Source organism: Dermacentor variabilis, chromosome 10 (assembly GCF_050947875.1).
Source record: "Dermacentor variabilis isolate Ectoservices chromosome 10, ASM5094787v1, whole genome shotgun sequence".
Classification (NCBI taxonomy): Eukaryota; Metazoa; Arthropoda; class Arachnida; order Ixodida; family Ixodidae; genus Dermacentor; species Dermacentor variabilis.
The window spans coordinates 66,571,452-66,598,304 of NC_134577.1; the positions used below are offsets into that span (position 1 = coordinate 66,571,452).

The 26,853-nt window shown below is 47.0% G+C and overlaps 1 protein-coding gene and 1 long non-coding RNA gene across 2 annotated transcripts in view; one reads left to right on the forward strand and one right to left on the reverse strand.

The window, feature by feature from the left end:
• LOC142559601 (uncharacterized) overlaps positions 1-26,853 on the reverse strand; it is a 227,424-nt gene that overhangs the window by 54,576 nt on the left and 145,995 nt on the right. The window lies entirely within an intron of this gene.
• Positions 1,970-2,965, forward strand: LOC142559597 (beta-1,3-galactosyltransferase 5-like). The gene has a single exon (XM_075671178.1). It carries the CDS (start codon positions 1,970-1,972, stop codon positions 2,948-2,950), a length of 981 nt encoding a protein of 326 aa, XP_075527293.1. The 3' UTR covers positions 2,951-2,965.

The window sequence follows — 26,853 nt, forward strand, 5'->3', positions numbered from 1 at the left end:
GAAACTGGCAGGGCGAGACAAGGCATTTCGGAAAACTAGCAGCGCAATATCACATCCAGCCGCTCTTAAGGGGCCCTGAACCACTTTTCATCGAAGTGAAGAAAGACATTTGAAGTGAAGATAGGCCACGGCGGCCGCATTTCGATGGGGGCGAAATGCGAAAACACCCGTGTGCTTAGATTTAGGTGCACGTTAAAGAACACCAGGTGGTCAAAATTTCCGGAGTCCTCCACTACGGCGTGCCTCATAATCAGAAAGTGGTTTTGGCACGTAAAACCCCAAATATTCATTTGAAGTGAAGATACGCTATTTCAGAACCACTTTGCCGCAAAAAGTACCTCAATGGGTTGAACAGAAGCGGAGTTATCGGCAATCAAATACGGCCTCAGCAGTGCTCCCCTTCCTCCTCCAACTCCTTGCACTGCGAAGGCTACGGCGGACACGTCACCGTGGTGCGCACTTCAAATTTCCGATTTGGTGTCTATGCCGCGCTAAACATAAGCCAAACGCGGCTGTCCTCACAGAGCCGCAGTGCGCTTAGCCATAGAGTTTCCTAGAAAAATTGTGGGAAACTCTATGCGCTTAGCCACTGGACTCGTGGCGGCACCTCGCGGCGGTCGCGGTGTAGCCTAGCGCAGCTACCAATAGCAGCCGCTTATTGGAGTGTGATTTATGACGAAATAGAACACACATAACAGAGGGAGGACCATGGGGTTTTTGAAACGAGAGCGTTTGAGAAAACGGCGAATTCGCGCTCCGCTTGCGAGCTCCACAGACCGCGTACGACAGCAGAACTTGGCTGAGACGTTCACAACCGCATATGCTACCCGCGGACTGTTATTTCACCAAGCGCGAGGGGTGGTTCAGGGCCCCTTTTAAGAGGAAGCTTTAGCTCGAGTGCTCCTATCTAAATACATGTAAAATGAGCATTCGTTTTTCTCCGCAACCACTGCACCAAGTTTGACAAGGTTTGTTGCATTGAAAAGAAAAACTTAAAATCTAGTGACTGTTGGTTTCGGCTTTTGATTTAGGTCGTCAATTATGTTATTAAAAATTGGCAAACGTCGAAAATTTTCAAAGAACGAAACTATCAAGTTTACAACTCTGTAACTCAGCAACGAAAACTGATAATACAATCCCGTGAATTGCATCTAATAGTACATCTAAGATGGACAAAATTGATGTGTTACACATCAATCTCAAGAAATTTAATAATATGAAAATGCAGCTTTCGTAGAACCCTTGTAAACAACGTAAAGAATTCACGTAAGATATAAAATGACGAATCGAATCTATCCGCTTTCAATGATCTAATGTATTCCGTTTACAGAACCGTGATATCTGTCTTTTTATGCAGAGCTATGAATCTGTAAACTTAGTGCTCTCATCTTTTTTTCAAGCTTTCCATTTTTTGAAAATCTTTTTAACGAAATTCAGGGCCTAAATTGAAATTCCGTTGCAGACTGTCACTAGAATTTACCTTCTCTTTCAAATGCAACAAATCTCATTAAAATCGGTCCAGGGATTATCTCACAATAATGTTTTTGCGTTTTACATGTATTTAAACAGGCCGCGTCAGAGCTGGGCCCTAGCTAAAGCTTCCTCTTAATCCTCATATTTTCGCCAGATGTCGCCCGTGCCGTCTCGAGAAAGAGCGTCGCCTATTCTAAACAAGCATCTTGCCATTTGTTGGTGAACAAAAAGCTGTAGTTCGGGCAGGGGTCTTGCTCGTGTCTATCACGTGTCAAATGTCATGTTAAGTGTGGCAAGAATATTTATATTATTTCTTCGAGGACAGAAACACAACAGCAATGCTTGTTCAAACCACATGCTTCCTTCGACCGACGCTGCTTAAGCAATAAACAACACGAACGTTGCCGCCACATGTTAGCGATATCGCAAATGCCACACGAAATGGTATTTCAAACTCGCGACTTTTCCTTTGGCGATCTTTATTCCTAACATCAACATGAAAGGACTCAGTGTAGCGCGTACGCTTTTGATACTCTCAGCGCTCTCCGTTGGTTTCGTCACCATATACGTCTACAAGTATGCCCGTTATCAAACTAAACGATCTCCCTCGTCGACGCATTGTGGTCCTGGAGATACGATGCCTGCCATCAAGTACGTGACACAGACGGCACAATTTTGTCAACGGGCTGCTAAGCGAACTTCGCTGCTCATCGGTGTTGTTTCAACCACGGACCACTTCGAGGCTCGGGCAGCGATCCGGGATACTTGGGGCGGCACGGCCCTCAAAATGGACTTCGTTGTCGTTTTCCTGCTGGGAAAGACACTGGACCCGGAAGTACAGCGCAAGGTATTCGCCGAACAGGGTCTTTACGGTGATATCGTTCAGGGAGACTTTCTCGACACCTACAGGAACCTCACCTACAAGGCTGTGATGCTGATCCGCTGGGCTCGGGAAAAGTGCTCGGGCGTTAATTTTGTGCTGAAGACCGACGACGACATGCTTGTCAGCGCATGGGACCTCGCCGTCGTCGTGAACGGTTTGGAGGGAGTCAAACGCACAATGTGGGGTTATCTGTATCGCGATCATCAACCCCATCGCAACGTAGCTTCCAAGTGGTATGTGTCTAGGAACGAATACGCGCCAGATACCTATCCCCCATTCCTATCGGGGACCGGATACCTAATATCTGGTGACAGCATTGCCGCACTAGAGGATCTCACACACGACGAGTGCTTCTTCCATCTCGAAGACATCTACCTGACCGCCATCGTTGCGGAGAGAGCTCAAGTCAGTCGTTTAGCTTTCGATGGCTTCTCCAATGAACACAAGTGGTTCCGTCAGCCGTGCTCGACCCCCAGGTTTGTAACGTCTCATGGTTGGAGCGCGGCGGCATTGCGAAACGAATGGAGTCGCGCTGTCTCCCGGTTGGACTTCAGGCTGTGCGCGGGAATAAAGAAAAGCCAGATGGTGTCGTAGACCAGAAAAAAAAAGTGTGACCACTTGTTGTATTCATTTTGGACATAATGTAATCAGTGTTGCACTATACAGGTAGGTAGAGTTAGCGCGGCCCCACTGCATTTCACATGTTATTAAATGTGAAGCATTTCTTGGCAAACATTTGCCACTTTGACAGCATCTATCTATCTATCTATCTATCTATCTATCTATCTATCTATCTATCTATCTATCTATCTATCTATCTATCTATCTATCTATCGATCTATCTATCTATCTACCTACGTCTTCGTGCTCTCATAGTCGCTTCCATATTTTGGTATGCACCACAATTGGCACATTATGACAAGAATATATGACGAACATAAATGATCGGTCATGACACGAATATTATGACATGTGTGTTATGTCGGTCATGAAACAGCCACCTACGTCTTCGTGCTCTCGTGGTCGTTTCGCTAACTAGTTATGCACCGAAATTTGCATAGTATGACAAGAGTGTATGACGAACATAAATGATAGGTCATGACATGAATATCATGATATGATTGTCATGTATGTCGTGAAACATCCGCATACGTCTTGTTATGCACCAAAACATCTTGTTATGCACAAGAACGCCTTGTTATGCACCAAAATTCATAGTGGCAAGAGTGTATGACGAACATACATGATAGGCCATGACATGAATGTCATTACATGCGTGTCATGTAGCTCATGAAACAGCCACCTACGTTTTGGTACGTACAAAAATCGGCACAGTATGACAAGAGTAAATGACGAATATAAATGACAGGTCACGACATGTTTGTCATGTACGTGATGAAACAGCTGCCTACGTGTTGGTGTTCTCATGGTCGTTTCGTTAACTTGGTAGGCTCCCCGCACATTGCTTCAAATAATGTCGATTCCCACAGAGCGTGGGATCTGCCGCCTTTCTTACAAATTTGCAGTGGGCGCTATAAGTTTACAGACCGTGGGACCTCAGAAAAACCTCAATATCTCCGCATCCTTGGCACACTGTCCGGTATTCGGATGTCCAATCTGTGCAAGCCAGTACAGTACGGCCTTAGGGAACAAAATCTCCTCAAGCTAACACACGCCTTTGCGCTATGCAACTCCACGTATGAGGCGACCATGCACAGATGGAAGGTAGCGGAGAAGGACAAACTCAACGTGCAACTGAGGAAGCTAGTCAAACTAGCGCTGAGAATCCCCAAGAACACCGAGACAGAGCTCCTACTGCAAATGGGGGTACACAATACAATTGAAGATATCGCCGAAGCTCAGGAACGGGCTCAATTGACAAGACTCTCTGGAACCAAACAGGATAGAAATATCCTAGCCGAACTAGGCCATGACACTACAGCAATCGAGAATATATACCAAAGCGTTCCGACGGACACACGCAACTCTTACATGGGTTGCCCACTCCCGCGGAACATGAACCCCGCGCACCGTCAACCCAGAAGACTGGCACGCGGATCGTTCATCTTGCGCGAACTACGTGATAAGAAAATCGTAGCCTGTGTCGTAAACGCGGCACAGTACCCGTTCAGAAAGACCATTGCCACCACGGTCAATAAGCAAGGTCAAGTCACAAACACTCTCACACTCAAGACCCACAAATCCGAGAAAGCAGAACAGGTCGCCGTCGCACTCGCGCTCACAGACACGACCACCACCCACGTCTACACCGATTTACGCTCGGCGGTCAAAATATCTCAGAAAAGAGCCTTTGCAACACAAGCATTAGAGATAGTCAGTACATCCGCATCGCCGCAACATCACACCATCTGCTGGTTCCCGGCACACCTCGGAGAGATCGAGGACGCCACTCCCAATCTGAGTGAGATGGCTCACAGGAGCGCGCGAGACCTAACCCTCCGCGACGCCACCAATTCTCGTCGTGACCATCCCAGCGAGAATCGGGGCCCTCCCTCCACATACAACGAGATCACAAAGCACTTTTATCTAGACTGCAGAATATACAGCATACCTCACAATAAGCTTACAAGGCCTCAAGCCCTCACGTTAAGAATGCTTCAGACCAACACGTACCCCACGCAAAGCAGACTACATCACTACATGCCTGACCTATACACAACATCATATTGCGAGAATTGCCATAGCACACTAGACTTATATTACTTGCTCTGGCCGTGTGGTCGGACTCACTCAAACAAGAATCAAGACTACGCCAGGCTACAAGAAGCATTACGCAGCACGGACCTGGCGGAGCAGCTCTGGGTCGTCCAGCGAGCCCACGATGATGCGGCCAGAAAGTTGCAACTCTCGGTCCTACGTGGAAGTAGCCCACCCTATGGGGTCTTGCACCCCGTACCTCGCTGGACCTTTCAGTAAAGTTATTACATCCATCCATCCAGTAAACGCGAACATTGTGATAGGATATTACTGGCTACGGTCACAATGTGCTCAGAAATATTGTTTTATAACATTGCTTAGTTCTTAAACTTTTGACGCCGACTGTTCGTCAAAAGTACATTGAAACGTCTCCTGTCATGTTTCTCTATTCCGGAAAAGTGCCGCTTCGCTTACGACAAGCTTCTCTTCCGGGGCCACGTCATCAGCGAATTTGGAGTCCGCCCTGACCCGTAGAAAACAGCTGCCATGTCGAAGTAACAGCAGCCCATCGACAAGAAGGCAGTGCGTAGATTCCTTGGCATGTGTGCCTACAGTTACCTTGCAGGCGCTTCTTCAAGGCCTTTTCACGCATCGCTAAGCCGTTGATGCATCTAACTTAATGTGGATGTGGAGTTAAACTGTCGTGCGACTGGCCGCTCGAAACACTTCGGTTCACTCGGTACACTGAGAAACATAGGGTAAAGATTATGCGGATCCCACGCACTGTGCGAATCGATGCAAACTAAGCCTTCTGTGCTGTTTGCTTTTGATTGACGATAATTAGAGGTGACGATGAGGGCGAGTGTTTAATCATATAAAAACGCTTAGTCCAACACAAGAGCGGTGAGTTGATGTTAAAAGTTACATTGCGTTCACCACTGCTGTTTGCGTAGTACACAGAACACATAGGGAGGCGTGTTTGCTTGAGGCGTTGTTGTGCGCTACTGGTTCATTATCTCTGAGAGGGTTGAGCATTATCATTGCATCACATGGCACGTCTATTTCGTGGCAGAAGTGCTGAACTTTAATTGATATATGGAGCTGCACATACCAAAACCACAATCCGATTATAACACGTGCCGTAGTGGCGGACTCCGGATTGGTTTTGACCCTCTGTGGTTCTTTAACGAGCACCTTAAGCCTAAGTACGGGAGCGTCATTTGTATTTCTCTCCCGTCTAAATGCGGCTGCCGCGGCCGGCGTGGAATGCGTGACTGCGAGTGGTGTCATAGCCGCATAGCCACCGTGGGCACAGAAGTGTTCATTTGACGTGCGACCGCTTCCGTATAGTGTCGCCTAGACCCTACAGTGCTTCAATGCGGCTTTGCGTCGGTTCACCTTGCGTCAGTTGTTCGCTTGACAAATCTGCTTGCTGGTTTTGCTCAGAAATGGCAGAAACGTTCGGTGCCGGACAGTCCGTTATCCCGCAACCGCAGTCGTGTCTACAATAGTAGCATTTTCTTGCCTTCCTAGGTCAGCTTTTCCTTCTCCCGCCCTCTCCTACTGTATGAGAACGAGTATTGCTTTTACAGGCCTATTAATATGTAAGCGTGGTTGGTACGAGGTTTTAATTTTTTGGCGATATAAATCTGTTCAGAAAGCTATATATTTGCATTCTTTATGATCGAGTCGAGTCGACTAACGGACGGACGGAAGGACGGACGGACAGACAGACAGACAGACTATTGTCATCACTATTATTATTACGTAACATAAACCGAATTTCAAACTTAGTACCAAAATTGTTTTAAGTCCTCCTTTTATTGCGATTAACGTTCTTTAGGAACTTAGCCTAGCTTACGGTATGTCTTGGCTATCGGCGCGTAACCTCTTTCCCGCTAACTGGGTATCTGCCACTGCTCAATGACAAAAAAAGAAAAAGAAAGGCCCCGCGCACGACGCGATTCATCAATGGTGATACGGTACGTGTGGCTGCACTGCTTCAATGCTGATCTCGTTGACGTCAACATGCATCGGGATATAGATTCTGCCGGATCTTTTTCTTTATTATTATTAGGGAGGACACCGACGTAAACAACCGCCGTGGTTGCTCAGTGGCTATGGTGTTGGGCTGCTCAGCACAAGGCCGCGTGATCGAATCCCAGCCACGGCGCCCGCATATCGACGGGTGCGAAATGCAAAAACACCCGTGTGCTTAGATTTAGGTGCACGTTAAGGAACTCCAGGTGGTCCAAATTTCCGGAGTCCTCCACTACGGCGTGTCTCATAATCAGAAAGTGGTTTCGGCACGTAAAACCCCATAATTTAATTTTTTTAAACAGGCTGGAAACAGAAAGAAAGGCCCCGTGCATGACGCGTTTCAGCAATGGCGATACGGTACGTGTCGTTGCACTGCTCCAAAGCTCATCGCATTGACGTCAACATGCATCGGGAAAGAGATTCTGCCGCATCTTTTTCTTTATTATTATTAGAAACGCCACCGAGGCAAGGAGGCTGAAAACGTGATACTAACCGCTGGGTGAAGCAACTCCTTGGAATTAATTCTCAGAAGTATGCAACATTGAGTTTCAAGCTAACAATTTTCAAACGGCAAGCTAACATTAGAGATCGCGTATAATTTCCGAGACGAGTGTTCGAAAGTGGATAGCTGGCTGTTACCAGCTGTTTCGAAGTGTCGACAGAGAACTAAACGTCACGCCGAGTTCGCGCTTGAAGAAAATGGCACGCATGATAAGTGTGATGCCTGGCAAAACCAACGCTATTGGCATAATTAGAAGCGGTAGTAATAACTGCTGAACCATCGTTCTTTTTTTCACCAATTTTCCTTCGGTATTCTAGATTTGTAGTTTGGTTTTCCCGGTATGCTCGGTTTACTAGCCAACTCTTTTATATTTCGTATTAATAAAGCGCACGTTACGGGTTTTCTGTAGCAATATTATTTGGGTTAATTACAACCTTTCCAATATACCAGGTCCTTTGTTTTAGCTGCCCCAAATTTTTAGAAAGTTGCATATGGCCAAAGCTACATTTTTAATTTAATTTCTGTGTCTGGCGTTCATTTGGCTCCACGAAAAGAACCACAGTGAAGGTCATATTTAAAGGTGTCTACAAGATAAACGCAGCCAGATATTTACCTATTTGTGTAATCGCAGCTTTTTCTAATGGTCTAGAAAACTATTTTTCGCGCATATGTCATGATTTCTCGAAATTAAAAATATTTTAACCGTATCACAGTTTGGACTCATAAAGGGTCGTTCTTCGGAATCAACTCTATTAACTATAACATAAACAATACGAAAAATTTTCAGGGTAATCTTTTCAGTTCAGGGCTGTATAATAATTTTGCTAAAGCTTAAGAGTCTGAATCCCGACGAATTACCATACAAACTGTCATGGCAAGCCTCTGTAATTACTAGGATTCGACTTATTTAACCGTAGACGGTCAGTTTTCCCGAAAAATAACTAATAGGGGTTTTTAACAATGTTATATGGAGTGCCTCATGGAAGTATACTGGGCCCCCGCTTTTAAAAGCATATAAATGATGCCTTTCACCTTGACCAAACAGTAAAACTTGTTATATACGCGGATGGCACCAGTTTAGAAATTTCTGGTCTTGATACAAATGACCTTAATATAAAATGTAATATTATTCTTCAAAACCTTTCTTAGGGTAAATGTCAAACTGTATCAATATCAATCCGAAGGAAAGTATTTGTTTTTCAGAGACAAAATTTATACGCCACAGTATGTCGTGAAATATGACAATCAAATCTATCGAAATCGTCAACGACCACAAAATTCTTGGAGCGCTTTTCAGGTCACATCTTAGATCGGATGTGCAGGCACGTAGCACGCGCTGAAAACACTCAAGTACTGGGCGCCCTTTCTCGTCGCCAACAACTCCTCCGCGTAAAACTCAAAATACAAATTTATCAAGTTCTTTGGCGTCTCGCATTATTACTGCACATTGGTGCGGGTTACGAGAACAAAAGAAAGCATCGGGACTTTTCTTCCTACAAAAAAAAAACGTCAAGGCAAGTTGCAAACCATGATAATTTTGCTTCAGCCTGCAGCTGATTTCTAAAGTTTATTATTGTAAGTGTTGAATATATGTATAGTTTTCGTATTCTACGCGCATTTCATTTTTCTTCTTCAAATGATCTTAGGTATTTCCTTACGAGTCTCGCATCTTCGATGATGATGATTATGAGTGGGGTTTATTGGCACAAGGGGCAGAAGTGGCCAACTAGATCTCGTAGTTAATGAACAGCGAATATCAAGACGTGGATGAAACACGACTGTATAAAGGCCTAAAAAATGTTCGTTAGAAAGTGCGCAAATATATTGGTAATAAAACTAGGTAATGATACATGACATATGCTATGGAGAAACGACGTAAAACGAAGAAGTGATTCCCTAATATTTCGCTACAAGTAGCACTGCTCCCTCAACAAGGCCCTTAAGGCCCTGAAGCATGTGACATGTAGGTCGCTACTATCGCAGCATCAGCCTCTAGTGAGAGGATGTGCTGCGAATAAAGTTGGCTTATAACGCGCAATAAATCAACACCTTCTAAAAATTTAACAGTGATTTGTTGGTTCTGCTCCCGGAAACAATACCGGATGAAGTGGAATGTGGCATCGGTAACCCCGAAGACAAGATATGCCGTGGTTGCGGCATGAAGAATCTCGAAGAAAGCCACGCTTACAGTAACCCCAAGTGCAGCCTCTGCGGGGGCAACCACCTCACGCGGACAAGGAGTGTACAGCGAGGTTCAAGACGTCATACGTCGTTTGTAAACGGCGTTGGGAACGTCAGCAACGAGAACAGGTGCAGCAGCAGCGGCAGCAGCCGTGGGGGCAAGCGTGACAGCAGACAGCGCGCCAGGCGCCGGGCGGGCGTCGCAGCCGCTCCCAGAAAAGGCGAGGTGGAAGCACGAGCGATACCAGGTCACCATCGGCCGCTGGGGTTCGCAGGCGCGAATCTCGTTCGAGGTCCAAGTAAAAGACCCGGTGGAGCAACGGCGCCCAGAAACAGGTGGGCTGGGCAGCGGGGTCTCCCGTTGCTCTTGACATTAGCAATTGCCCTCCCCTCACCTCCTCCCACCCTTCCAAAGACAACGAGTGTAGGCACTGTTTCGAACTCAAGGAGATGATAGAGAGGCAGAACAATCAAATAAAGAGCCAAAACACTCAGATAAAAGCAATGATGGAGCGTATCGAGACGCTCAGTAGAACAAAGAACAGTGATAATGACGTCAGTGTAGTTAAAAGGAAAGTACCCAAGAGAGACAATACCAGCGCTGCTCCAGCGGCGACGAAGCTGATCACGCTACCGGCGCTGATCACGTCACCGGCGTTGACGCAGTCAGTGACGCAAGCTCCACAGACAGAAACGGCAGTGGTTGCCATGGAGGAAGAGAAGGCCGAGGCCGACGCAAATCTCCAGCCAAGTTTCTCAAATGTCTGCGCAAGTGAACAGTCTAACAGTAAGAATGGATAATGGGGAGGCCAAATGCAGCCAACTCTCCGCTAGAGTCATGACGTTGAATGCGAATAATAAGCATCTCACCGTTACCAAGATGAAGTCATCACGACTTAATATACGGGTCAAGCCGCGATAAGTTGGTTCCGTGCGCAAATCTACCGCTCAAAAAGTAGAAAATGACGAAGACTAAAGGAAAGCAGAAAGAGACTGCGACGTTATTTCAATGGAACTGTAGGAGTATTAAAAACAAGATAGGGGAGTTACAACTACACGTTGATAAATTGGACCAGAAACCGGATATCGTAGCGTTACAAGAGACCAACGGCCGGGCCAAGCCCTCGGGATACATCACGTATACGGACCCTAGCGAAAAGGGTACTGCGATCTTGGTCCGCAGCAACGTGGCGGCCACACAGCACGTGACCGCTCAGCGAGGTTGCGAACATACGCTCATCGAAATTCACAGCAGAAGAGGGGGGGGGGGGGACAAGAACATTTTCGTCCTAAATGCTCATTGCCGACCGTCAAGCAAGGTCATTGACTTTGAAGGCACCATATTGGACTGCATTAAAGAAGCAAGAACAATACCAATTTTAGTGCTAGGAGATTTCAACGCCGCCCACACGATGTGGGGTTACAAATATTCGTCCAAAAGAGGAAACCAATTGGTTAAAGCTATATAGAGGATCACGACATGGAGGTGGTTAACGAACCGGGAGTAACGACCAGGACAGGCACTAGCACGGTCAGAGACACCACTCCTGACCTGACGCTATAGTTCGGGGGAACCTCGACGTAACTTGGCGTAACACGGGGGTAAATCTTGGCTCGGATCACGATATAATTTGTGTAACCCTCGGGGGATCGACATCAAGGTGAAACTGGGTCAAGCCAACATTACAGACTGGTACCGGTTACGTAGAAGCGCAGACAGTGAAGGCGAGGACTAGGACTAAGACACCAAGACGTACGAGGCATGGGCGAAAAAGGAACGCGAATTTGTAAAGAAATTTACGCAGAACACTACTACAACCACGCAAATTCCCTCCGTAGACAGCAGGCTTAGTCACATGTGGGCGACCAGGCACGGTCTTACTCGAAGGTGGAAGAGGCAAAGACATAACAAGAAGCTTCGCAGAGGTATACACGCGCTCAACAAGCAGGTGACCGAGTATGCGGAACAACTATGCAGGGAAAATTGCATGAAGATGTGTGACGACCTGCAAGGCACACTGTCTACGAAGAAGTCTTGGAAGCTGTTGCGACACCTCATAGATCCGTTATAAAGCAAGAGCGCATGCGCTTGAGACCTCACAAGAACGATCAACTGTTACGACGGGGACGGGGAAAAGCTCATTCGTGAACTCACAAGTAAATACCTGAAGACCGAGAAGAGCGGTAAGCCGACTCAAGAGTATGAAGGGGATAGCAACGTCGAGATGGACGAAGCCTTCACCGAACTGGAGCTGCTTGCGGCCATCAATGAAAGTAATCAAGGTCGCGCACCGGGTATTGACGGCGTTACATACAAGATGCTAAAAGATATGAGCGACAAAAGCCGAGCTGAACTGCTAAACCTCGCCAACGCGTCCTGCGAGAAGGGTTCGTTACCAAAAGAATGGAAAGAAGCGGAGGTGCATTTCATTCCCAAGCCGGGGAAACCACCTCACGTTGACAATCTGCGCCCCATCTCCATCACGTCGTGTGTAGGGAAGGTGGTCGAGCATATGGTGTTCAGAAGACTACAGAGACATTTGGACGTCACTGATCAGATGCCACCGACCATGTACGGTTCCTGGAGGCACCTGGGCACGCAAGACGTCTTGGTGCAACTACACGAGCTGGTTATCAAGCAAGCGAAGACCCCTACGCCAAGAGCTATCCTGCCACTCGATCTCAAGGGGGCCTTCGATAACGTCACACACGAAGTATTCTCCGTAACCTGCTCCAAACGGGATGCGGAAAGCGAACAATCAAATATGTGCAGGATTTCATAAAAGCAATAGAACGGCAACGATCAAAATTGGAGAGGAGAAGTCGAAACCGATAGACCTGGGAGACAGAGGCACCCCACAAGGATCGGTTCTTTCGCCGTTTGTCTTCAACCTGGCACTCCTCCCTCTCCCGGCTTTGCTTGAAGACATAAAGGGCATAGACCACGCTCTCTATGCAGACGATGTCACTGTGTGGACGTCGAGGGCAGGGTCGGAGAGTTGGATGGAGGAGACCCTTCAGAGAGTGGCAAAGACCGTGCACGAGTTCGCTGAATCGTGCGGCCTCAGTTGCTCGCCACAGAAGTCAGAGTTACTCGTCATCAAGCCAAGAAGAAAGAAAGGAGACAACGAGAACATCCGCATCACCATCGACGGGACGACCATAACGCCAACCACGCAAGCACGTATCCTGGGTGTCATCTTCCAGAACAATGACAAGGCGGGGGCGTCGATCGACAAAATCAAGGATTCAACGGAACAAATTTCGAACATGATCAGAAGAGTCACAAACAGACAAAGGGGATTGGAGGAGGACGATGCACTGACGCTCGTCCAGGCCTTCGTGACGTCGCGCATCGTTTACGCGGCGCCGTACCTCAGGTTACTCAAGAAAGACAGGGACCAGCTGAACGTCATTATACGCAAGCAACCAAGATGGCGCTGGGCATGATGGAGCATTCTTCGTCCGACAAGCCACTCGGCATGGCCAAGCACAACGTCGTTGAAGAGTTAATAGAAGCTCATCTGTCTAATCAAAGAGTTCGACTCAGTCAAACGTCGGCGGGACGTCGCGTTCTTGCCAAGTTGGGCTGGCAAGAGGCAGAGCGGAAGGAAACGGGGCCGTTACCCAGGTTGTGGGCGCATAAAATCGACAGTAAGTAGCTGCCTCGAAACATGAGGTCGGGTGGTAACGACGGCCGCAGAGCGGCTCGTATAAGCGGCCTTGATGGAGACTTTAAATCAAATAGTAGAAGAGGAAGAGGGGGTCCCTCTCTTCACAAACGCGTCATTACCCAAGTTTTCATCGAAAGCCACGCTTGCAGTTGGGACGCGGGATGTGCTCGTAACCTGCGCCTCTATCAAGACGTCTTTTTCGGAGGTGGCAGAAGAGGCCGCGATAGCGATAGCACTCGTGCAGCCCAAGGTGGGAAGAATTGTCACTGACTCGTAAAAGGCGTATAACAGCTACACAAAGTGGTGGGTGTCTCTTGCGGCACAAGATATTCCCAAGAGTAAACGCGACGTGCCTGAAAGGAAATTTGCGTTGATATGGACAGCGGCTCACTCTGGGCTGGAGGGCAACGAACTTGCCCACCAGTTCGCCCTAGAGATGGAACACCGGGTAGAGGAAGGTGAGCCACAGTCCATAATTAGTTATATAGGCATTACGAACCATTAGATGACGGAGAGGCGCCGTTACCTCGATCCTCACAAATCGCTAGGCAATGAACAGCAAGCGATCTACATGCTGATACAGGCAGGATCCTTCCGGCACCCTTACCTCCAAAACAAGATGTACCCGGAAATATACGAGAAGGAATGTAATTTCTGCAAGACACAGTTTGGCACTCTCCAACACGTTATTGGAGTATGCGATTTCATCATGACAATCCCCCCATCTCTTACCTGCCCCACTAATCTACCCCATCCCTCATCCACCCTTACCGAGCGATGGGAGACCTTGCTAACCAGCACCGCCCTGGAAGACCAGGTCGTTTTGATCTCCAGGGGCTAGGAGGCTAGGGAAGCATATGGGTCCCGTGAAGAGGGAACCACTTCCATCGACGGCGTCTAAGAAGATGTCGAGCCCGGCTCAATAAAGGTCTCTCTCTCTCTCTCTCTCTCTCTCTCTCTCTCTCTCTCTCTCTCTCTCTCTTACGCTGGAGGAAAGTGCTTTTTTCGTTCAGCTTCTGCTTCCCCACACTCCACCAAGACGTGGAGAACGGTCAGCCTCTCACAACAGCTACCACAGAGGGGAGTTTTCCCACCAGTCAACAAGAATGAGTACCGTGTGCGTGTCCTATTCTTAGTCGACAGAACATGTCCTCAGTCTGTCGCGCTTTTGTTACCGAAGGCCAATACGGTACGTTTGGCTAAATAAATGAAGTTTATCAGAGGTTTCACGGTCCCAGATGGATTGCCAAAAGTTTCTCAGTGTTCTGCGCAAGAAAGGTTTCAATTCTGTGGGAAGGATAGCTATGGTAGTGTTACAGGATCTCTCTGTTATGGATGTAGCAAATTCGTCTGCAAGCATATTGCCCACTACGCCTCTGTGGCTTGTCACTCGACGTACAATATGTTGGTCAGACGCATACATAGTACACAGACGTGAGGCCTCGACTACTGGATTTTTGTGTTTCCGTAATGACACTAAAGCTCTCACTGCACTTAGGGAGTCTGTAAATCTTTGCTGTTCAGACCTTCTCAAGTGTATATGCGCCCTACAGCAGTTCAAACGGTTCCGAGGCTTTGCAGTTGTTATGGATTGTAATGCTCGCAACAAAACTCACCTACCTTTCTGAACAATACGAGTTTTAAAAGGCATGAGTTTGAAGGAGGCTAAAATTGTTTCGTAAACATACATTAAGTTTCTTTTTCTACGTTTTGAATTTTTATGGTGTTTCTCCTTTATTTATGAGGCTGGCTGTAATTTTTTTTCAGTATTGCATAAATTTCAGTGCTGCACGTCGTTGCAGTGTCACTCATGTGTACATGAAACATACCGTTTTTACCTATTTGCTCTTAGTCTTCTTGACTAAAGCTTTCATTGCTTTGTTTCTTGTGCCTACTTTTTTTTATCCTTACCTTGTTGTTCCATCGTTTTTTTATTGTATGTACGCTGCGATTCGTGTCTGTTCATATAAAAACGTTCCATTATTTGTATTTCCATAAATGTTTTGTTTTTTCTAGCAAGAAGTTTTGTGTGCGTGTGCTAAAATGAAGGGTGTATTGATTCTTTTTCTTTCTTATCTGCTTTAGTTCCTTTATTTCATTGTATGCATGCTGTTGCAGTGTCGATTCTGTAAACACGAAAACATACACTTATTACATATCAGCGAGTTTTTTTCAATGGCATTTTTTCTTTCTTTTTGCTTCTTTTGTGCTAAAATGAAAGCTGTATTGTTTTGTTTTTCTTTCCTCTGCTCCACGTTGATCGATTGCCACCTCATAGTGATTGCATTCTTACCTGCGTGGTTACTTACTGCCTAGTAGGGGATTATGTGTCGTCAAGCAGCTGATTACGCTTTTTACTCATAATTCCATCCAGGAAGCTTTCCGGAAAAAAAACCGATATGAATTAAAATAAACTGAATTGAAATTCTTGTCCTTAGAACAGAAACGAAAGAAAACAATACATTATAACGAGTGACCTTTAAACAAAATGCCTTCCTTGGCGAGTTAGCACTTTTCCGCATGGGGTATGGCTGTTTCTAATCTGTAGCCTCTTTCACAAACCGATCCTGGAGGTAGTACAGTTTAAGAATTATGCGTATCCCACACACTGTGGGAATCGATGCAAGTGAAGGTTTCCGTGCTGGATGCTTTGACTGACGATAATTAGCCGTGATGTTGACGGCTAAAGCTTAATTTATTCAACGTTTAGTCTAACACGAAAGTGGTGAGTCGATGTTAAACGTTACCTTCCGTGCACCACTGCTGTTCGTCTGCGTAGTACACTGAACACAGAGGGGGAGGTGTTTGCTTAAGGCGTTGTTGTGCGCCACATTTTATAACTTGTGAAAGGGTTGAGCATTGTCATCGCCTTACAGGACACATTCTAGCGTGGCAAAAGTATTAAACTCGAATTGGATTTGGGGCTGTACGTGCTGAGACCACAATCGGATTATGAGGCACGTCCTAGTGGCGGACTCCGGATTAATTTTGACACCGTGATGTTCTTTAAGGTGTCCCAAAGTCTATGCGCACGTGCGTTTTTTATTTCGCCCCTGCAAAAACGTGGCCGCCGCGGTTGGGATCAAATCCACGACCTCTAGCGATTGCCATAGCCGCAAGGCAACCACGGCGGGTATAGAAGTGTTGATTTTTCGGTAGACCGCTTCCGTAGTGTCGCCTGGACTCTGCGGCGCGCTTTTATTAATGGGATTCTGCTTCTACACGCCCTGCTTAGTTTGTCCGCTTGACATATTTCCATGGAGCTTACATTTCAGAAATAGCAACGACGTACTGTACCGTAGGTACCATGAACTTGAGCTTATCCAGTTTCCCCGCAACGACTTTGCCTTCTCATGTCATCTCCCCCCCCCCTCTCGTGCATTGTAACTGCCTCTTCTTCTCCCTCCTATCTGATGTTCTATGTCCCCTCTGGACTCGCACGTTAGTAGAAAGGGAAGGGCTGCAGTGTCTGCAATGCTTCTGAGGGGACACGGATAATTACAGCTGTCAAGAGGCTAATTTGGCGACGCCCAGGGATCCCCAGAGGGCACTGTGCAGATTCGACGCGCTAAGAGGCGATTGGCGGATTGGTGGAAGAAAAGTAGGGAAACGACAAAAAACGGAGAAGTACAAAAGCAAAGTTCGCAATATTGGTTCAGAAAATTTGTTTGCAGGAGTTCAGAGTGTTTTTTTTTTCCTATCATCGTCGATAGTTTCTGCCAGACCTTATTTTCGCTCCATTCAGGTATCCATCAGCGCCGGACATGGATATCCGTTACACGGGAAGAAGATCCATATGGCCTGACTGTTGTAACGACACCTTTACTGATACACTTCCAGACGAGTACTCTAATACATATTACGGCGAATCAGACGAGTACTTGTGACATCCTTCCAGCGACCGGCAGCATTCCCGATTTTACAGTGTAAATCTCAATAACAAGGTAACTTTCACATGCCAATTATAACCAAGGTCCGAAGCTCTGCTCTGGTGGATTTATACCGTACTGTGATGCATTCTGAATATGTCGCTTGACATAAGTGGCGGTCGCATTTCTATCAACAAGTCAGTACAAACAAGCGCACTCGTCTAGGTTTGGTCACCAGTGGTAAAATATTTCGCAGATGTAACTTTACTTGCAATCTAGGTAATGTGAAGCACTGCTCCAATCATCGCACGACAAGACGTCAACGCGTGTTAAGTGCCTTTCTGTGAGACGTTTTGGCTTGGTTATCGGCTTCGTTGTCGATTCTCGGAATGAGCCGAGGTCAGCTTCTTCATGTGGGCCACTCTGACGGGAACTGCCACAATTCTCGTCCACTCGGCGGGAATCGTTGCAGCACGAGACGCCGACGCGCGTCGAGCTGGAGCGACCTTAGCGGCCCGAGGCGTGCTTTGTCGTTTTCCTGTTGCTTAGTATTGTAAGATGGCGAGTAAAGCTGAAACAGCAAAACCAGCGCGACGCTCGTTCACGTCGCTTGAACCAGCGAACAACGATAGCGGACACAAAGGTCCGACGCCGGCGATGCCCCCAGAGGGAAACTTGACGCTAACACTTTCGCTTTCGCTCGCACCTACGGCATGCGGCGCGAGGCTGCAATTTTATCGCTGTTGGCCTTTATGCGGAACATCACAGTGACGCCTACGGCGGAAATTCATCTGGAGTGTCCATATGGCGAGACGAGCTACGCCGCAATAACTGGCTTGGCGCGGAGAATACACCTGCGTATTGAAAACTAACAGCTTCGAAGTTGTGTTTACTCTCAATAGTACTGTCACTTTGTTGGCACGGAGAACTGGAAACACCGCGAAAACTAAGTTTAAACTGTAACTCTTAATTGGACAAACCTCCGCACAAAAAGCGAAGTGGCACTCAAATCGAAGCGGCAGTGGCGAGCACACTCGACGATTCTAATCTCGCGGCTGAAGTCGGTCCGGTATTTTAATGTAACAGCAATTAAGTACTAGAAAATTGCTTTGCCTTGTGTCCGCCCATCCGGTTCGTTCATTCTTTTACGCTGCCGACAACCATCGTCATCACAGACGACACATGGCGATGATTTCTTAATCAGGCCACCTGGCTATTCCAAGCTTGGCCGCTGCCCTCACGGCATGAAGAAAAATAAATCTTCTCCACAACCGCCTCTGCTAGGATGTAAAACCAATGCCATGAAGCACTGTGCATTTGGGAGTCGAGCGCGCTAACCATTGAACTATCGAGCAACTTTTCCTCTCTTTCATCTTAGTTACTAACGTGCGCAAGTTGTCATGACCATGTAATATGTTCCCTTATAAGAAGACTATCGACCCTCAGAATTACAGACACAATGACGCGATGGTGCAATAACCACATAGGCAAACTTATGACATATATGCAAACTGTGCAAACACATATGTAAACATGATGCAAATGATCCACATATCCAAACTGTGACAGTGACGTTCACTGTCACAGGCCCAAAGCACATACTCAAGGACCGCCATAAAACACGCTGTTCAGATTACCTCTGAGTTCCCTAAAACGAGATGTTCTACTAGAAGGCTGGCAAGAAAAAGCCCCTCACCAGGTTGGAGTACCAGTCCTGGAGAAGTGCCACATTCATCCTCAAAATATTTTAGACGGATTCACCGTTAAAATCCTTTATATGGATAATCATTCGAACAAAAAGCACTCTTGCAGAAATAGTCCGTTCAGTGTTACGGTCCAACGCACCCTTTTTCCACAAAATCTACATTACCTTAAATAACAAAACAAATCCAACGGTACTTCATCACAAGGAGCTGGGCACTGGTATCACACAACGCGAGGATTCATGCTGAAGTCCTTCTTTAGAGTTATTCGAAGGATATCCGAAAACAGTATGGCGGGCGCCCTTGCACGTAATAAAACAATGTTCTGTTGTCTCCGGTACACACATAAGCGGCTACTTAACTGAGGCAAGGAAAATACCTTTTATTTTCAAGCACGTTTTAACCGCAAGGTTTCAGAAGGGAAGCTTATAAAGGAATGGGGAGAAATATACATTTTGCGAAATATTTCTAGTACCTGGCTGCCTGGACAAGCGATGTTCATGAGCAGTAAAAGAAGAGCGGATAAGTACGGATAATAAATCACTTTATATATAGACCAGGTTTTTGTAAAGCCTAGTAGTGAAAGTGTCAGGCGCGGCGCCACTTTCGACACAAGGTGCTGCCTTCTGGCGGAGACTGCGGGAGAAGGGACGAACCGGCTGAACTTGCGGTGCGTGTTCGCCTGTTCTGGTGTTTTAGACATGTTCCTAACGCATCTGCTGACCTGTTTGTTTTCTGCATCTTCTGAGCAGCGGGATGTACAAAATTCATTCGTCCATAAGATATTTGGGCCTGTTGATATGCCATGACATTGGTATGTCAGGCTATTGATCATTATAAGAAAACAAAGATAATTAATGATCAATAGCCTGGCAAGGGAACAAGAGCTCAGGATCGCCAGTCGGCCTCTAGAGTCTGTGAAGGGGTACGTTTACCCAGGTCAATTACTCACAGGGGACCCTGATCATGCGAAGGAAATTTACAAAAGAATAAAAATGGGTTAGAGCGCACTCGGCAGGCATTGTCAGATCCTGACTGGAAGCTTACAATTATCATTCAAAAGAAAGGTGTAAAATCAATGCGTTCTACCAGTGCTGACATATGATGCAGAAACGTATTCACGTGGAACGAAGAATGTTAGGCGTAACGTTAAAATACAGGAAGAGAGCGGTGTGGATCAGAGAGCAAACGGGGATGGCCGATATTGTAATCGACATTAAAAGAAAGAAATAGAGATGGTCAGGTGATGTAATGCGTAGGTTTTATAAACGGTGGACCATTAGGTTTACAGAATCGGTGCCAAGAGAATGGAAGCGCAGTTGAGTATGGCAGAAGACTTGGCGGGGTAGTGAAATTAAGGAATTCGCAGGCGTAAGTTGGAATCGATTGCCGAAGGACAGGGGTAATTGGAGATCGGAGGGAGAGGCCTTCGTCCTGCAGTGGACATAAAATAGGCTGGTAATGACGACGACGACGACGACGACGATGATGATGGTGATGATGTATGCTATAAGTATGTATAGCCTTGCGCATAGAGGACACGGACGCAATAAAGAACGACGGGACACAAGTCCTGCGGCAATGACCCTCGTTGTCTACACCAACATCCAGCGAGAAAGGACGCGACTCATGCAACAGCCCTGCGACGTACACTGAGATACGAGGGGAGCTTGTGTTGGAGTAGTGCGTATAAGCCGCACTAGTTTTCCACGGCGCCTGAAAGAACACCATTCGGTATTGGCTTCACATGCAAATACGACTTGGTGCCCAGCATGTTCACTCAACCGGGTACTCGTTTCGCTGCCGTAAACTACGCGGTAACGCGCACTCCGCCTTCCTACGCTGCGGCCTTGGGATAGCCGAGCCGTTCACGGCCGTGCGGCATTTATTGTCTACTCGATTCGCTTTCCGGAAGGAAAGCTCGCGGAGGTCCGCGCGATTTCGTGTATTTTGGATACAAAAGAAAGGTGAGCTCAAAGCCATCGGGTGCCCGTGTCGACTTCGTAACCTGCGCAGCGATTGTTCCGTTACGGCAAGTGTAAGGAGACTCGATTAACAACACGTAGCTTAACAGTTTTCGTGTCCTGTGCCTTTCGTGCACGTGAATCAGCCGCACTTGACCAGTCGTGGCCGCGAAACAAGCAAGCCGCATATGACTAGCGTGCACAGAAACAGGGCTGCGCACGCGTCGGTGCCTCGCTGTTTTGTTTCAGAGGGCATCTCTTGATGACCCGTTCCTGCAGCGAGCGGCGGCGGCGGCCCCGGAACCAAGTGAACGAGCACAAAAGCGAAAGATGAAAGAGCGAACGCGGAGCAGCTGATGAAAGAGGCGAGCCGCGAACGGCGGCGACCAATGAGAGCGGCCCCTTCAGTGACGTGCGCGCGGTTAACTGGCTTCATCCCGACCCGTCCGAACGCTCCTAAAAAAACGTCGTTTCATGCATTGAAGCACAAAAGTAACTGGAACGCCAATGCATTTCTCCACAAAGTTCGGGAGTTAGTATCTCGAAACTGGTGTCATCCTGAGAATTCGTTCCAACTGGATGCGCCTTGTGAACTCCACGGCTAGAATTTGTAAATTGCATTATGGGCCATAAAATAATTAGTTAAAAACTTTATTAGTGAATTATTTTCTTATTCGAATATGAATTTCAATTTTTTGTGCAAGTACTGTCCACCTCTGCGAGTAGACCAGCTCATGAACTAGAACTGTGCTATCTGCCACAAGCAAAGTTTAAAAATTTTTGAAAGTGTTCGCTGAAATACCCTGTATGTACAGAATTTTGAGCAACTGAGGATAATCATATATAAAAGCCGCGCACGAACCATTCATAGCGCGCGCCCATTCATGTACTCTCTACTTTTACTTACGCGCACGACACAGCGTACGGTAGATCTGACGCCGACGTCAGCTGCGAAAGCACGCGGCTACTGGCAGGGCGAGATATCACATCCAGCCGCTATTATTCTATATGATATGTCCTGATGTCGCCCGCACCGTATTGAGAAAGAACGTCGCCTATTCTACACAGATATCTTGCCCTTTCTGCATGAACAAAAGCTGTAGTTCGAGCAGGTTCCTTGTTAAAGCAAGCACACAAGATGTGAAGTTAAGTGTGCCGGCAAGAATATATACATTATTTCTGCGAAGACAGTAACGCAACAGTAAGGCAAGTTTAAACCACATGCTTCCTTTAACTATCGCTGCTTAAGCAATGAACAAGACGAAGGCTGCCGCCACATGTTAGCGATGTCGCAATTTACACATGAAACGGCATATCAAACTCGCGGGTTTTTCTTTGGCAATCTTAGTTCCTAACATTAGTATGAAAGGACTCCGGGAAGCTCGTAGGCTTTCGATACTCTCAGCGCTCACCGCTGCTTTTGTCACCATACACGTCTTCAAGCATGCCCGTTATCAGACTAAACGATCCCCCTCGTCGACGCATTGCGGTCCTGGAAATACGATCCCTGCCATCAACTACCTGACACGGACACCACCGTTTTGTGAACGGGCTGCAAAGCGACCTTCGGTGCTTATCGGTGTCACTTCAACCACGGACCACTTCGAGGCTCGGGCAGCGATCCGGGATACCTGGGGCGGCACGGCCCTCAAAATGGCCTTCGTTGTCGTCTTCCTGCTGGGAAAGACACTGGACCAGGAAGTACAGCGCAAGGTATTCGCAGAACACGGCCTATACGGTGATATCGTTCAGGGAGACTTTCTCGACGCCTACAGGAACCTCACCTACAAGACTGTGATGCTGATCCGTTGGGCTCGGGAAAAGTGCTCGGGCGTTAATTTTGTGCTGAAGACCGACGACGACATGCTAGTCAGCGTATGGGACCTCGCCGTCGTCGTCAACGGTTTGGAGGGAGTCAAACGCACAATGTGGGGCTATCTGCATCGCAATACTACACCAATTCGCAACGTATCCTCCAAGTGGTATGTGTCTAGGAAAGAATACGCGCCAGATACCTACCCCTCATACCTCTCGGGGACCGGATACCTAATATCTGGTGACAGCATTGCCGCACTAGAGGAGCTCACACACGACGAGTGCTTCTTCCCTTTCGAAGACTTCTACCTGACCGCCATCGTTGCGGAGAGAGCTCAAGTGAGTCGTTTAGGTGTCGACGGCTTCTCCCAAGAACACAGCTGGTTCCATCAGCCGTGCTCGACACCCAGGGTCGTAACGTCTCATCATTGGAGCGCGGCGGCATTGCGACAAGAATGGAGTCGCGCTGTCTCCCGGTTGGACTTCGGGCTGTGCGCGGGAATAAAGAAAAGCCAGATGGTGTCGTAGACCATAAAAAAACTGTGACCACTTGTTGTATTCATTTTGGACATAATGTAATCAGCGTTGCCCTAGACAGGTAGGCAGTTAGCGCGGCCCCACTGGATTTCACATGTTATTAAATGCGAAGCATTCCTTGGCGAACACTTGACACTTTGACAGCATCTATCTATCTATCTATCTATCTATCTATCTATCTATCTATCTATCTATCTATCTATCTATCTATCTATCTATCTATCTATCTATCTATCCACCTACCTCTTCGTGTTCTCGTGGTCGTTTCGCTAACTTGGTATGCACCAAAATTTGCATAGTATGACAAGAGTGTATGACGAACATAAATGATAGGTCATGACATGAATATCATGATATGCGTGTCATGTATGTCATGAAACATCCGCATACGTATTGTTATGCACCAAATTTGGCATAGTAGCAAGAGTGTATTATTCCGAACATACATGATAGGCCATGACACTAATATCATGACATGCGTGTCATGTAGCTCATGAAACAGCCACCTACGTTTTGGTACGTAGAAAAATCGGCACAGTATAACAAGTGAAAATGACGAATATAAATGACAGGTCATGAAGTATGTGTCATGTAGGTCATGAACCAGTAGCCTACGTGTTGGTGTTCTCATGGTCGTTTCGTTAACAAGGTATGTGCCAAATGACAACAGTGTAAGACGAACATGAATGATAGGTCATAACATGAATGTATTGACATGCTTGTCATGTAGGTCATGAAACAGCCGCCTACGCCTTGGTGCTCTGAGAGTCGTTTCGTTAACTTGGTAGGCTCCCGCACATTGCTTCGCATTCCTCCAGGGCGACCAATGTGCAGTGGGCGCCATAAGTTTACAGGCCGTGGGACCTGATAAAAACCTCAATATCTCCGCAGCCTTGATACACTGTCCGGTATTCGTATTTCCAATCTGTACAAGCCAGTACAGTGCGTCCTTAAGGAAGAAAATCTCCTCCAGCTAACACACGCCTTTGCGTTATGCAACTTCACGTACGAGGCGACCATGCACAGATGGAAGGTAGCGTAGAAGGACAAACTCAACGTGCAACTGAGGAAGCTGGTCAAACTAGCGCTGGGAATCCTCAAGAACACCGAGACAGAGCTCCTGCTGCAACTGGAGGTACACAATACAATTGAAGAAATCTACGAAGCTCAAGAACGGGCTCAATTGACAAGACTCTCTGGAACCAAACAGGATAGAGAAATCCTAGCCAAACTAGGCTATGGCACTACAGCAATCGAGAATATATACCAAACCGTTCCGACGGACACGCGCAACTCCTACACGGTTTGCCCACTCCCGCGGTACATGAACCCCACGCACCATCAACCCAGAAGGCTGGCACGCGGATCGTTCATCCTGCGCGATCTACGTGATAAGAAAACCGTAGCCTGTTTCGTCGACGCGGCACAGTACCCGTCCAGGAAGACCGTTGCCACCACGGTCAATAAGCAAGGTGAAGTCACAAACACTCTCACAGTCAAGACCCACAAATCCGAGAAAGCAGAACAGGTCGCCGTCGCACTCGCGCTCACAGACACGACCACCAACCACGTCTACACCGATTTACGCTCGGCGGTCAAAATATCTCAGAAAAGAGCCTTTGCAACACAAGCACTACAGATAGTCAGTACATCCGCACCGCAGCATCACACCATCTGCTTGTTCCCGGCACACCGCGGAGAGATCGAGGACGCCACTCCCAATCTGAATGAGATGGCTCACAGCAGCGCGCGAGACCTAACCCCCCGCGACGCCACAAATTCTCGTCGTGACCATCCCAGTGAGAATCGGGGCCCTCCCTCCACATACAACGAGATCACAAAGCACTTTTATCTAGACCGCAGAATATACAGCACCCCTCACAATAAGCTCACCAGGCCTCAAGCCCTCACGTTCAGAATGCTTCAAACAAACACGTACCCCGCGCAGAACAGACTATATCACTACATGCCTGACCTATACACAACATCATAATGCGAAAATTGCCATAGCACACTAGACGTATATCACTTGTTCTGGCGGAAAAAAGAATCAAGACTCCGCCAGGCTACAAGAAGCATTACGTAGCACGGACCTGGCGGAGCAGCTCTGGGCCGTCCAGCGAGCCCACTATGCAGCCAGCAAGTTACAACTCCCGGTCCCAACGTGGGAGTAGCGCGCTCTATGGGGCCTTGCACCCCGTAGCTCGCAGGACGTTTTAGTAAAGTTATTCCATCCATCCATCCAGTAAAAGCGAACAACATTGTTGTAGGATATTACTGGCTACGGTCACAATGTGCTCAGAAATTTTATGTTTTCTAACATTCTTTAGTTCTTTTGACGCCGACTGTTCGTCAAAAGTATATTAACCTCTCGTGTCATGTTTCTCGTTTCCGGAAAAGTGCCCCTTCGCTGACGACGAGCTTCTGTTCCGGGGCCACGTCATCAGCGAATTTGGAGTCCGCCCTCACCCGCAGAAGACAGCTGCCATGTCGAAGTAACAGCAGCCTATTAACAAGAAGGCAGTGCGTAGATTCCTTGGCATGTGTGCCTTCTGCAGGCGCTTCTTCAAGGCCTTTTCACGCATCACTGAGCCGTTCATGCATATAACTAAATGTGGATGTGGAGTTCAATTGCCGCGCGACTGGCCGCTCGAAACACTTTACGTGTATTCTTTCTCGCTCGGAAAAGACAGTTTTACGTAGCACGTGTTGAGGAACACAAATCTGTAACGGGAGTTTTTCATGTCACTCTACAATTTTCTCATTGGCACCTTTAATCGAATTCTAATCTTTGGGAAGTTGATTAATTAAGACTAATTATGTAATTAAAAGGAATGGAAAGAATAGTTTGACTATCTCCAAGAGACGGCAAACATTACCTTTGTTCCGTCCAGCTACTTGGTATTTGCATATTTCTAATAGTCTGGCTAAAGTTATGTGGGACATCTTGCATATATATATATATATATATATATATATATATATATATATATATATATATATATATATATATATATATATATACATATATATATATATATAAACGAGAAGAAAGGGGGTTAACCGAGGGCTCGATTTTTATTAGTCATATCATAAGAAGCCAACAAACACTGACACCAAGGACAACATAGGGGAAATTACTTGTGCTTAATAAATGAAATAAAGAAACGATAAATTAATGGCAATTAAAGTGGATGAAAAAACAACTTGCCGCAGGTGGGAAACGAACCCACGAAATGTTGTGCGTTCGGTTCTACGTCCGCCGCCAAGGTCTGTGAGTGGTGGCGCTGGCTAACACTCCCAGGGTTCTACTAGGACACATAAATACCCAAGGAAGTGGATGGGAAAACGACGCCGCGGTAGCTCAATTGGTAGAGCATCGCACGCGAAATGCGAAGGTTGTGGGTTCGGTTCCCACCTGCGGCAAGTTGTTTTTCATCCACTTTAATTTCCATTAATTTATCGTATCTTTATTTCATTTATTAAGCACAAGTAATTTCCCCTATGTTGTCCTTGGTGTCAGTGTTTGTTGGCTTCTTATGACATGACTATAT